This window comes from Argopecten irradians, chromosome 1, assembly GCF_041381155.1.
Source record: "Argopecten irradians isolate NY chromosome 1, Ai_NY, whole genome shotgun sequence".
NCBI classification, from domain to species: Eukaryota; Metazoa; Mollusca; class Bivalvia; order Pectinida; family Pectinidae; genus Argopecten; species Argopecten irradians.
This window is the reverse complement of record NC_091134.1, coordinates 51,210,007-51,224,704: the sequence shown is the minus strand read 5'-3', so window position 1 is coordinate 51,224,704 and position 14,698 is coordinate 51,210,007. Positions and strand designations below refer to the sequence as shown.

General features: G+C 33.9%; 2 protein-coding genes across 2 annotated transcripts in view; one reads left to right on the top strand and one right to left on the bottom strand.

The window, feature by feature from the left end:
* The window catches only part of LOC138332158 (retinol dehydrogenase 14-like), a 34,251-nt gene extending 29,564 nt beyond the window's left edge, over positions 1-4,687 (top strand). The window contains exons 2-5 of the mRNA XM_069280149.1: positions 2,820-3,021; positions 3,385-3,532; positions 3,854-3,980; positions 4,414-4,687. Of these exons, the coding sequence (XP_069136250.1) occupies positions 2,869-3,021; positions 3,385-3,532; positions 3,854-3,980; positions 4,414-4,504 (519 nt within the window). The 5' untranslated portion in view covers positions 2,820-2,868 and the 3' untranslated portion in view covers positions 4,505-4,687. The remainder of the gene's footprint in view (positions 1-2,819; positions 3,022-3,384; positions 3,533-3,853; positions 3,981-4,413) is intronic.
* Positions 4,688-10,114: 5,427 nt separating this feature from the next.
* Positions 10,115-12,689, bottom strand: LOC138332149 (uncharacterized). Its single transcript, XM_069280137.1, has one exon. It carries the CDS (start codon positions 12,087-12,089, stop codon positions 10,926-10,928), a length of 1,164 nt encoding a protein of 387 aa, XP_069136238.1. The 5' UTR covers positions 12,090-12,689; the 3' UTR covers positions 10,115-10,925.
* Between the last annotated feature and the right edge of the window lie 2,009 nt (positions 12,690-14,698).

Genomic DNA, 14,698 nt, shown 5'->3' with positions numbered 1-14,698 from the left:
TTTGGAAAAAAATTGAATAATAAAAAAAAAATCTAAAAATAGTCACTTTTTTGTAAACTTTGACCTCTAGCGAGCTTTTTAACAAGACATATTTTGTGGAAACATGTCATGGGTAAAAGTTAGATATGTTCATTCCCTACAATAAAATACCTTCAGATTTGCAATAGCTTTCATATTTTTTGAGTTATAGCAGTTTTTGTGGTTTTTAGGTTTTACGTCATGGCGGCCATTTTGGAATTTTTGACCTACTTAATTTTGTTCATGGAACACCTTCAGATGTTTGGTTAAAACATACTGAAATCATTTTTAACCTGTGTGTTACCGTTTGACCGAGAGAGCGTTCACAAAAACAGGAAGAAGAATAATAAGAATAATAATAATAAGAAGAATAAGAAACTTAACGAAAACAATAGGTCTTTTCACCAAAAAGTGAAAAGCCCTAATAATAAGAATAAGAAACTTAACGAAAACAATAGGTCTTTTCACCAAAAAGTGAAAAGCCCTAATAACTAGAAATTGTCACCGGGACAATTTGACGGGCTTTTCACCTAAAAGCTACTTCGTTCAAGGTCATTTATAAAACACATGGTAGCGCTTAGTTTCAACGTACCAAAAGTCCAATACCAGGTCATAGGCCTTTCAGAACTTTACAATAAGTCATTTGAAGATTTTAGGATTGTTAGCCCGAGTGCTCTTTGATATAGGTCAAGGTCAATCACATTAACAAACTTGGTAGGCATTTATGTCAGCATGCTTCATGCTTAATATTAGGTCTCTAGGCCTTCTAGAAATTGAGAAGAAGATTTTTTAATGATTTTGTCGAAAAATTGCATTTTTGAACTTTGTCCCTTATTTCCAACCGGAAGTTGACGTTTTACAGAAAAGTTGTAATGAAAATGAATTGTTTCATTTTTAATTCTACATAACATATCCAAAAATGAAAGTAATTGGCTTTGTGGTTAACGAGCTACGGCTGTCTCAATGAGCTGAATTTTCACAGGATTATTTTCATAGCTCTACAATCACACGCACTCTGTGACCTTGGATGAAGGTCAAGCTCGTTTATTTTTTCAAACCTGATAGTCACCTACCTAAGCATAATTCATGCACAATATCAAGCCTCTATACCATGTAGAACTTGAGAAGAAGTTGTTTTCAATGATTTTCACCGAAAACGGCGAATTTCCATTATGAGTCAATGATCAACCGGAAGTTGACATTTTAGAGAAAAATGTACAATTACAAAGTTTCTCAGTATGCTATTCTACATCACATATAAAAAAATGAAAGAAATTGGCTCAGTGGTTAACGAGTTATGGCTGTCTTCGTTAAACCGGAAGTGACGTCATCGCGGCCATATCTGAATTTGAATCAACACCATATTAACAAGAACTGGTCACGGTGATAAGTGGAAAATCTTGTGTGAGTTTGGGCTTGATCGGACTGGTTCAATCAGAGAAGTTGTTTAAAATATAATTGTCGAAATTTGCAAAAAATTCTTAGTTAAATATTAAATACGTCATAAAAAATTAATTAGTGAATCAATTTTAAGTTTGAAGACATTAAAATCTTCAAAATGGCATACTGCATCGATGTAATGTAAAAAAATGACGAAAATTGAATAATAAAAAAATTCTAAAAATAGTCACTTTTTTGTAAACTTTGACCTCTAGCGAGCTTTTTAACGAGACATTTTTTGTGGAAACATGTCATGAGTAAAAGTTAGATATGTTCATTCCCTACAATAAAATACCTTCAGATTTACAATAGCTTTCATATTTTTTGAGTTAGAGCAGTTTTTGTGTTTTTAGGTTTTACGTCATGGCGGCCATTTTGGATTTTTTGACCTACTTCATTTTGTTCATGGATCACCTTTAAATGTTTGATTTAAACATACTGTAATCATTTTTATCCTATGTCTTACCGTTTGACCGATAGAGCGTTCACAAAAACAGGAAGAAGAATAATAATAATAAGAATAAGAATAAGAATAAGAAACTTAACGAAAACAATAGGTCTTTTCACCAAAAAGTGAAAAGCCCTAATAATAAGAATAAGAAACTTAACGAAAACAATAGGTCTTTTCACCAAAAAGTGAAAAGCCCTAATAAGAAACTTAACGAAAACAATAGGTCTTTTCACCAAAAAGTGAAAAGCCCTAATAAGAAACTTAACGAAAACAATAGGTCTTTTCACCAAAAAGTGAAAAGCCCTAATAAGAAACTTAACGAAAACAATAGGTCTTTTCACCAAAAAGTGAAAAGCCCTAATAAGAAACTTAACGAAAACAATAGGTCTTTTCACCAAAAAGTGAAAAGCCCTAATAAGAATAAGAAACTTAACAAAAACAATAGGTCTTTTCACAAATAGTGAAAAGCCCTAATTACTTGCACTATTTCTTAATTGGCACAGGATAATATTTACATTCCGATTACCGCAGTATTTAAATACATCAGTTATGTCAGTTGAAGTTTGGTTATTTTTATTTAGAATTTTCTTTAGTTGTGTGGATGATTTCATTTAACATTGTTGGAAAAAAATAACTTACTGTGCGACATAAGGGATTATCAAATAATCTGTTTGTGCGAAAGGAATACCCATAGAGTGTCTCATCATGTATAAAAGGTTCAATAGGACTTCTGAATCAATCGAGGTGAGAAAATAAGGGTATTTTGTTTGTTTGTACCATATGTATAAGGAGACGACTAAGATAGGCTATCCAATTCAAAGCACAAAAGAATCTTTGTGTAAACACGTTTGTAAAATCAATTGACTGCTTTAGATTTGTTTCTTCACTCATAACTGTTTATTTCAATGTAGGTGAACTATTTGTCTCAGTTCCTTTTGGTGTCTCATCTACTTTCGGTGATGAAAACTTCCGGTCCAGACTGCAGAATCATTCTAGTTTCAAGCGTAGGCCATGTATTCGCTGACTTCGACTCTAAAGATATCGAATTAAAGAAATATTGCGAGCCAAAATATAACTCGAACAAACTATACCAGAATTCAAAAGTTTGTCAGGTACGTCATTAAGTCAGTGTGATATTTTTCACAATCTGTTATCATTATCATCTTACTAGAATGATAATAAAAAAAACTCAAATGCTGAATATTAACTATACTAATTTAAGAACTTATATTATTATTTATTTTATTAATTTAATTTGAACAGGTGTGGATGAAAAATTCCAATAAAGAGAGAATGACAAAATTTGTCTAAAAACAAAATAATTATAAGGGGAAAATGGTTGGAGAGTCCTGCGAAAGTGCGAAAGAAATTTATGATCAAATGTAGCACCCAAATCATTTATGCTAATGTATGAAAGCTACGTGAACGGATTTGGCGATGAAATGTTTTTACTATATTATTTTCTATTTCATCAGATTATGCAGATGTATAGACTAAATGAAATTCTCAAGAACACGGATATTACAGCTTGTTCTTTACATCCAGGGACCGTCAGAACACCTTTACTACAAACATTCAAGCAGGGGGTATTCAAATATTTAATTTCGGCGCTTGAAAGTGTAGGTAAGGCTCAGCATACTATATCATGATTGCCAAAACCAGTTCAAATTACCAGGAAAAAGACACCCTTAAATCAGAAGTTCTAAAGAAGTGATTTTTGATTTTAACGAAATTATGAAATTATCTTACATGAAAAGCGACAATTTTATCTTCCAACAAACTACATTGGCATCTATTTGGAAACGAAATAACCAATTTCCATAACAGCCTGTACAAAGAATTCGCATTCATTTTGTTTTACTTTTACTATAACATTACCTTGTACGTTAGCTTTTTGTAATATAGTTTTTCTGGTTACTGAATTATATTGCATATTCGACACAGGGCAATCAAAAAGTCCATTTGAGGGAGCATGGACATCGCTGAACGCTGGCGTTAATCCTGAACTGGCTGGTGTACGGGACGTGTACTATGATGACTCTAAACCAAAATCACCATCGTCAACTTCAAGGTAAGATGTGTTTCTCAATCTTTCACCTCTTTCACCTTATCAGGGACCAGTTTCGTGATCATTTCTTAAATTTAAGGAGTCTCTTGACTTAAAATTCTCTATAGAAAAGCATTACGGATTTTAAGGGAAGTCCTTAATTTAAGGTTGGTTCTTTAACTTCTGTAATGCTTTCTTATGGAGAAGTTAAGCGATTCCTTAAATATAAGGAATGTGCATGAAACTTGGCCCAGTTGGCGAGACCGTGCTATCCGCAGATGTAGCTTTGATCAATCATAATTTGTTCCATGGTACTAGGAAGGCAAGATCAATTAAGTTTGTTATTGACATAATATTTATCCAATACACTTGAGATGTTCTGATATGTCTAGATTTTGTCCGACATATCTTAAACTTAAAGATGTACTTGTAGCTCAATATCTGTTCATCTTTACAGGAACAAATCCTATCAAGCTGCGCTTTGGAAGTACAGCATTGAACGCCTCAAAGAGTACCTCCCTGAAGGTATCATCAGTGAAATACTATAGACTCAGAACCTCAATTGTTTGTGAACTTCAAAAAACTGTCCGTGCGTCTTCAAACAGAATCGCAAAGGAGTCACAAATATATAATATAAATTATATAATGTATCATTAAGATTATATAAAATGGTTTCAATATAATGTGATATAAATATGTGCTTCATCGAATTAAAGCATATACATATACAAGTGAATTCCGATTTGTGCTTTGAAGATGGGTATGTCTGATTACTTTAGTGGTCAATATTTACATTTTGCCTCCGCGACTCCCATTACTCTAATGATAATCATGATCTGCATTATGAGCCAATAAATGCAGCATAGACTTGGTGCAGTAATATCTACATAAATGGATGAGAGTCTTGTTTAAGGACACCATGTTAGTCCGCGCGGGAAATTTGACATTATAATAGTTGAATGAACCAGTTTGGTTATGAAACTTATAAAGATTTTTTTAGATGTCTGGATAGTCTTGATAATTGAATGTAAACTGAAAAGCTATTGAAAAACATCGAAATTTTGTTATCTATTCAATTATTTATAGGGACTATTTTTTATCACATTGAACTACAAAATTACATTTATTCTATTTATCTGCCACCAAGATTGCATTAATATCTCCAATAAATGCAATCTAACAATCCTTTAATTGTTAAATAATCATTATTTCGATGTATGCAAAGTTTAATGATTGACGAAAGTAATTTGACTCTTAAATAGCACTACACGATTTATAAGTGCATGGTTCGGTTAATAAAGTATATATGAAGATGATTACATCATGGGACGGTTACCTCCCATCATCAACCACACACACCTGTATACTTCAGATTTAAAACATTTTTGACAAGAGGTCCGATTATTTGTTATGTCATTGTGATATGTAATGAAGTAATAATTATTCAAAATTAAAATCTTTTTGGCATATTTGCTAGATATATGTAATATAACTATTTTAAACATTTTGAGTACCTCTGTTGTAATGATTAAAATATGTTTTTGCAATTGTATTCCTGTTAAAATAATCAGTTTCTAAAATATTCTAGCAATGATTAAGAATCACTTATTGAAGTTCTAATGCAATGCATAATTAAACGATTACTGACATAAATCGAGAGTGGATTTGTTTTTAATTATCTATGTTTGTTATTAAACAAATAATATAGGATCATCTTTTGTAGCAGTGTAAGTTTTCAACAAAAATGTTGTGATGCATATTAAATTTTAAGTTTAACTTGGTTAAAGAATTTTAAAAGATGCCCTTACAAATTCACAGCAACTGTTTTCAAAAGTGTGTATTGTTTATATCTTAAATACAACATATGGATATAATTTCTGTAAAATAATCTTATATTTGAAAATAAACTTGAAATTAAAAAAAAAATATCGGTGACACACATGTTCCGTATTTGCATATTAAACGTTATATTGCGGGTACGAATCGATTTTGACGTCATTTTTTATGCGTCGTTTTTTCTGAAATTACGCTCTCAAAAACGTGACGTCACAATGAAAGGGTAGTTTACTCTTTGATATCTAGAGACGGAATATTTATTTTATACTGTACACAAAATTCACCTTACCGCGATTTTCAAAGTGCATATTTATGTCTCACGGGTTTATCCACCTACATCACTACTATCCTTTGTTTTCGGAGGATGTTGACAGAGATGTGTCAACAAAACTTTCACAAAGGTTGTAAATGTCTTTTTGTCGGATAAGACGAAATCTCAAAAGCCGACTGAACTTTTCACATGTGGCATTCCCGTATCTGCATTACAGTATCGACCGTCACAACAATTAAACCTATCTTATGAAACATAAACAAACAGAATACGTCCACAAAATTCAAATTTCCGTTGGATAATAGCAAATGTGTATAAAACCTACATATGAAATCGGTGTTGTGACGTATGGTACAACGAAATAAAAAGGAGCCTATTTACTTGCCAAACAACATTTCCGCTTTCCCATGTTGCTTAAACTAAAATGTTAGCACGGAATTTCAACTAAATGATTATGTATAAACAGTCAATTTTCAACCCTTAAATGTTTCCTTATTCTTTTGTTATGGTATAAATATTTTCTCTAAAATGCGTTTGTATAAATCAGAAATTGCAGATGGAACAGGCATTTACTTTTACCATCTCATCCAATCATGACGTATATGCGGAGATCAGCCACAAGCGGATTGTGGTCAGGCAATGAAATGTTTGCTATGAAGAAAAATGTGGCCGAAGACATGAAACTAAAAAAGACAATAACCTGTCTTTCGATGGATCAGTCTTACGAGAAACATGCAGCCGAGCGTGATATTCGTGGAACCCGATTATTCTTAAAAGATGTTCGGTCGTCGACTGGACACAGCAAAGAGGGCATAGCAACCGGCGAATCTGCGCCTCCGAGTGGTCACTTGTCCATTATTTCATATGATGTTCCAGATCGACTCCTTCAAAGGTCTGAAAGGTCCTTCTCACTTCGACCAAGAGGATCAGTTATATATGAAATCAACGAAGCTATTAATAATGACAAACTTCCATTAATTACAAGCGCTACTCTTGCACCTCAAGCAACCAGACTCAATCGAAGCCGGGCTTTGACCGTAGGCGGAGTTCAAAGTGATGCACCTCGCTTACAAAACACAAGGAGAACTAAATCAGAAGGTGCCCCATCGAAATTTCTGTCGGTCAATGACCTCCCAAGAGGAAGTACAAAGTTGTCGGTTTTTACCGATGACACAGACAACGACAGTGACGCTGAAAGCATTGACGAAGAGCAAGAGAGATTACAAGAGTTCCTTCGGTTGAATACTAGATATAATCCGTGGAACATACAACAAGGAAATGGTGATTTGTACGATGCCTTGGAACCGCCTCGTATAAAGGATTGTTACCGGCCAGTCTGCAGTCTAACATGCAGTACATGCATGTCTAGAAAGCAATGCGCTCCATGTTTTGTTATTCCCGGAATCACACACCCGACAGGCTTTGTTCTGCCTCTAAAAAACGTTCCAAATAAGACTAAGAAAACTAAGAAAAAAGCCAAACCAAAAACGGCGACTGCTAAAAGTAACGAATGCCTTTCGACATCGGCAGATGACTGTGTTTCACAGGCAGAAAACCATGAAAGTGAAGTGACCAAGGAGGAAATTGAAGATGAATTACAATTGCGTGTTCAACAAGAGTTAAAGTTTCTTTTAAAGACAGAGAAAAAGATCAATATGGATCGGTTGAAGAAATTATCAATTCCTAAAGGTGGATTCAAAAGAGAAGTAAGATTTTCAAAGTCGATAATAAAAAGAGAAGTAAAAAAGTTGACACTGAAGAAGGCGGCAGAGACTTTATCAGAGGTGGAGATGGAGAATCGCAGGAAGATTAACAGCAGAGTGAATATGTTTCTGGCGATGATGAACTCGCAGGGAAATCACATTCCAGCCGCTATGGTTCATATTCCTATCCGAGACGATATAATGCATGTTGACATATCTCACATTCAACAGGTAGACTTAAATCTCATCACACAGCACAAAATCGGCAAACGGAAAGTCGCTTTTCAGTAAGTGGATGATACAACGTCAATATTTATGTGTTTTGCGGATGTGTGTCACACAAACCTTCAATAACATAAGTGAGTAATCATGCTAGTGAAGAAGGAATTACGTCTTAATTGATTTTTTAAGTTAATAAATTTTTGTACTGATACTAGCTAATGTATATATGATGCATTTATTATTTATTAGCATGCTAACTGTAACGCTACACTGCACCAACAATTAAACTGGTTAAAATAGAAATACTGAATAAGATGTGTAAATTAGGACATCGTATCTCTATTAAAGCAATTTACAAATAACTATTCACTATTTCCAATTAGTACTCATATCATGCGAAACTATGTAGATATATTGATACATTAAATTCATATTCATATTTGACTACCATATGTTATACTTACAACTCACTTTAGAGCAGTCGCATTTTAGCGCAACTGTGAAAAACTGTAAATGATGTGTTTTATTAGCGGGAATATAAGTCAGCGCAATTCGGTGGTTCAATACCGGATATATCTTTTACAACACGAAAAGCGCGAAAGTGTAAAAATATATTTAGTATTTTAACCAATAAATCGCAAATACTATGGATGGAGCATGCTAATATATCTGACGTGCAATTAGACTTGATCACGTGTCTTACCATCCTGGCTGATGTAGTGTGTGTACTTTATATATTACAATATGTTTGTATAGCTCTGTCCTAATAGAGCTTTAAAAGTATCAAAGACGTCGGGGCGAAGCCAACAGGTTACACAAATAAAGCGTGGGTTGTTGTATATCAAGTGAAAGCGAAGAAATCAACTTAATTACAATATATAAAATATTCTAAAATTATCCTTCTTCATCACGATTCTGGGTCCAATTTTCGTACAAAAATAATGAATTAAGTTGGCACTCTAAATCTCGACGTCATGATGACCATTAGAAACTTTATTATGTCCGATGCAATGTACCTTTACCAAACATCGTTAAAAGCTTGCTATAATAGGATATACGGCACTTTATATCAGTGTTTTTTATTCATTCATTATCTATATTTAAATATGAACGAATAATTTACAATAAGAATAGTTTGTAGTTGGGTAGCTAGCACTATCTAGATATATCTTTACAACTCGTTATCAAATTCGTAACATATTTGTTTATTGAACTTGGGTTTGAGTCAACACTTTCATGGCATACAAAATACTTTGACACATTTCAATGAAATAACACACCGGAAAATTGAATTGCCTTCTTTTATTCAATTTTCACCTTGCCCGTTCATTTGCTTATTTACTTAGGCAAATCATGTGTGTTTAAACTATTACAGTTAAAATTGAGTACAAATCGAAAATGTCACCATTGTCCATGTATACTGCTTATTGACTTACCCTTCGACGATGTAAATCCTGTGAGAAATGATCTACATATTGTTTACCTAACCCTTTATATCACAATACATGTTTAAGACTTACGTGTAAGTAAATGATATGAACGTACATATTTTGTCACAATCATATTTGAACGCGAGGATGATATTGAAAAGGTTACGCAATATTTAATTAAGGTATCAATCAGCGCAATAATGTTTCATGTTTTCATAATATTCTGAAGCAAAAGCACTGATTGTATACTTATATCTAGAAAATAGACGAAAAGTCACGTTTTCATAAGCCTGAACTACTTCCATGAATATGATTTACTTGAATACGGTAAGTATAATGTTGAGCGTTTCTAACACGAATCCCAAATTGTTTTTCTGTGGATACTGTGAATCTGTGAGTTTCGCGCATATCGCTGCAGTTAGAATTCGCGAAATTCAATCGCCTTAAAATCAGTTCGGCATGCAGACGCGAAGTCATAGGGACAAAATTATTTTACAGTCTCTCTGATATAGATTTATGACATATCTATCAAATTTTGCTTATTACTGAGTTGTAACTTATCATTTGAGGAAAACGCAAAAAAACCAAACAACTTCTCTGTTGCTATAGCCAATTTGATAATTTTGCGGATGTGGCTAATTGACGTCACCATTTGAAGGACAAAAAGGCGCTTACAAGAGAATAAAAATAACAACAAACATTTCAAGATATTTATTTTTTCATAAAAAAACCCTTTCAAGTTCATATTTTGAAACTCGAGTTAATACATACCGCAAATTTAATAATCTAGCTACTCATATTGAATAACATTTACAAAGTTCGATTTCTTTGTAAACGTACTTAATTTTGAGGTAATCATATTTCAGCGCATTTCATGCTAAAATGATTCGCTAAATATGATTGCGCTATTAGCATATACATGTAACCATAACGGTAACTGCGCGAATTCATTATTGCGCTAACCTGTTCAATATAAGGTTTGCTCTAAAATTGATTGCGCCAAAATTAGTACGTTTACAGTGGCACTCATTATTCTATCCATGATCGGAAGCCTTCTGATATCAAGACAAACCAATAGTTCCGATGGAATATGTGAAACTTCAGTATTGACGGAATAAGGATGTGTTAATTAATTATAGGATAGCTATTTTACAGCACAACAACAACTATTCAATACGGTAACAGAAATAACGTGGCTTAATACATTGTAAATGTTGTATGGTAATCCTTATTTCATCCTTAGACATGAAAGAGAGTTTGGTGCATACATGATGAGAGAAATATCGATCAAATATACATATACAAAGCCATCACAGACACAAGAATACATCATCATCTCCACAGTGTTACTGGTTTATAAAATCATCCGGATTATATACAAAACGAATTGCTTATCTTGGTTGTTCGTCACTAACGTCTAATCCCCTTATTCAGAAAACGCCTTTGAAATTGTCATGGGAAAGTTCAAACATAAAGTTAAAGTTTATATACCAGATTCCTCCTTTCTTTATAATCTCAGTATACCTAGCTTCTGCCTGGCTTCCTTTACGATCATCGTCCGTCTGTTCTCCACGTGTTGTCGTTTTTCTAGTATCGCCTGTGCTATTCTCACATTCTCCATCCCCTTTTTAATGTACTCTGGCAGAGGGTGTTCTTTGTTGAATGTCTCTTGAGAACTACAGAATTGGCGTATTCTGTTTTGTATACCGTTGTCATGTTCAGCGCACCGGTATGCATTGTTATCTGAAGTTGCTTGATCCAGTCTAAGTCCACCGTTATGAAGTAACTCTCTCATTTTTGGAATTTCGGAGCAGTACTCTGTTTCTAGGAGGTGCATAAATGTTTTCACCTGTCGATCTGAGAATGAGAATCGGCTATGATTGTCCTTAACACCAGTATCCGACTCTAATTCACCAATATGGTCCTCATACATTTGAATCAGTCTTTTCATATACTCACACGTACTGCAAGTGCGTTCCTTACGACGACGATCTTCTGTAGCACAATGTTCCCGTATATCCTTTGGTCGTTGCTGCAGAAATGAGACATAGGCTGGGGATGATTGAGGTCTCTGCTTTTTGGATCTTACAGTTGATACATCTTTTCCAGAATTCGATTTTGGAGTTGATCTTTCGAACATTCTAGCTGATTTTGTTCTGAACGAATGAGTTGATTGCGACCACTGTTTCTCACGAATCTTTTGCTCTTTGTGCACTCGAGATTTATAGCTTTCCAATTTGCATTCTTCAGATCTGTTTAATTTCTGTGCCTTATGCTCACTGTCTGTTTGGCAGAGCTGTTTCTTGTATCCAATGCAGTTGTTGGCAGGGTAACCGTCCAAAGATATACCGGTTTCTGTTGTCATGGCAGACATCGGCCTCGGAGGATATTGAGCACCGGAAACATGAAATTCTAAATTCTTCTGATTGCCATCTTCGTTTTTCCGACTTTCTGCCCTGATGCTGGTGTAGATACTAGATGTGAGGCTGAGAGCTCTAAAGTTCTTTGATGTCGCATACGTGCTAAAGCCTGTTCCATTAGAATAACTCCTTTCTTCACTAGAACTCGATGACCGGTTATCCCTGATGTAGTTTTCCAGTTTTAGCCTTGGAAGGCTTTCTTTTCTCGCTTTATATTGACTCCGCGCATATTTCGCTTGATTAACTTCCATGCCGATTATCACATAAACAGGTAGAAAAGAATTAATCTCATTGACTGTTAATTAGATATTTCCATGTCTGTCGAGACATATGACGCTGTTAATGTCTCAGTAACATGCATTGCATTGGATGTGCTCAGTTAATGTAGTTAGAGGAATCTAACACGAAAAACGTCGTGTCAACAACCAACAACAGTCTACTCCATTATTTTATCAATTGAATGTTAAATGAATATCAGGTATAATCTTATACATTCCTTGATTTGGAAACAATACACAGTGTCCCTTACCGTTGTGTCAACGTGACACCTCCCGTCACAGTGATCCCGTTAAGGCGTGTGTATCGTGGCTGGTTCCATGTCCATCACTCATAAAACTGATAAATGATGAAAATATTTGACATAAGGATTTAGCGCTGAACGACGTGTTGGGTACTCTGTGTCGATTATTTAGACAAGCGGGATTATACCGTGCAAACACCTACAGCGCTTTGTTTGCGTGCGTGAGGGGGACTAGGCCTTGTAAAACTTCATGTGACAGCGACAATAACAAACACAAAATTTAATAATGGGAAATCGGCAGCTTAAAGGTATCCCATGTCGTTCTAGTATAAAGCGGAAACATTCTGTCTCTTTATTGATAGATCAATTATCGCAGCAGAAGGACCGGGTATTTAACACCAATATAGAAAACTGAGAAAATGTAAAAGCTGTTCAAGTATTTATTCAGCCACATAAATCCTCCATACTTAAATAAACAGATGTGATTTATATGTTATGTGATAAAAGCGTTACTGTACGTGTCCTTTGATAGCACTGCCGACAAAGTCAGACTAAATCACAATTCTGAAAGACAGAGTGATTCAAAAAATCATTTCAGTTTCGTAATATTGATATTTATTCATGTGAGTTAATGTGACAATTAAAGTTTAATTATGAAATGTTACCTTTAGTATAGAAGAAATTCAAAACAGCAATACAAAAGATGTTTTATGTGTACGTCTCCGATAATTTGATAAATGGAATTTACAGATGACTTCGATTCATGCACAGATCAATAAAATGGTCTGATATGCATTTTGAACAGTGAACGTCTTTGATAAATTTTTCAAACTAAATCCAAACCAACAACATCTTCTTACGATATGTATTGATACTGCATTTATGTATAATTATATTCAAATCACCGTAAAATGAAACGTGATATCGCTGAGATTGAAATTTCTTCGTGTGCCAAGTGTATCCCACAATAAGCTCGGAGATCAACTTTCCCCGGTGTGCTTGTACATTGTATTTAGATTCACGTCCACAAAATGACATTGACGAATTTTTGTTTTAGACCAATATATAATGTTGTTCCACAAATAATTAAGTAAATTGATAATAAAAAAGGTATTTTCATTAAAGGGACTAAATCGCTAAAAAATCGTGTAATAAACGATAAAAAGAATTATAGGACTAAAATTAATTGTAAAAGTTGTGTACTTTGTGTTAATAACAATATTTAAAAGTTTGTATAGGCGAATAAATAGGTCACTTCAAACAGGCAAACAATCTGAATCACAGCTGCGTACATCCCTACATGTAAATGATGGCCGAGCAAACAGGGTACGCAAGGTAGTGAGTAGTGGTATGATGGGTTTTAAGTAGGATAAATTCCTCAAACTGTCCATTATTAGAGAGAATGGATTGTACCTCGCCCTGCGGGCTCGGTACTATCCATTCTCTCTAATAATGGACAGGTTTTCGGAAATTATCCATTACATAGGACTAAAATTAATTGTAAAAGTTGTGTACTTTGTGTTAATAACAATATTTAAAAGTTTGTATAGCAATTTTGTTCAAAATGGAGAAAAACTGAAAATAAATAGGACCGACCTAGTCACTATTTCATATTATTATCTTTCGGCGAGTGTAAACAACCCCTATGTGCATGCGCGACGCGTGAACATTCCAAACATCCGATCGAAGGAAATCTCATCTGTCTAATGGACATATCTAGCTATAAAGTAGCTATAAAGAAGGGTTTTCATTATATTATATGGTTTTATACTTGCTTCTACCATTATTTTATTTTCATTTGTCATGATATTATGTACTATTCCGCTAAACCTGCCAATATTATTAGGCTTTTAAAAAAATGGCCTAATATATAGACTTTATAATAAGGAAAAAATGACGAAAAACTAATAATATAGGCATGTTTAGCGGACTAAGTAAGTACGTGTATTTCTTTTATCATTATATCAATATTTAACATTCCGTATACATTGTATATCCTTAGTTATAATGTCTATCCGTCTAATGGGCATTCCCAATATATCTCTAGTTATAGTCTTTGTCCGTCTAATGGACTTTCCTTATATAGCCCTAGCTATAATATATATCCGTCTAATGGAAATTCCCTATATATCCTTAGTTATAGTCTCTATCCGTCTAATGGACATTCCCCTATATGTCACTAGTTATATAACTTTTTTTTCATCTGATTTACATAAAAAAAACAGCCTAACTATATATATAAATTTTATGTGTACTTTTATGTATTCAAAGCAAAAATACACCTTACATATACATTGTAGACCTATGTACATATATGTTTGCTTAATAATGTACATGTAC

Coding starts and splice junctions, on each gene's coding strand:
- LOC138332149 (XM_069280137.1), bottom strand. CDS start 12,089: ATGGAAGTTAATCAAGCGAAATATGCGCGGAGTCAATATAAAGCGAGA.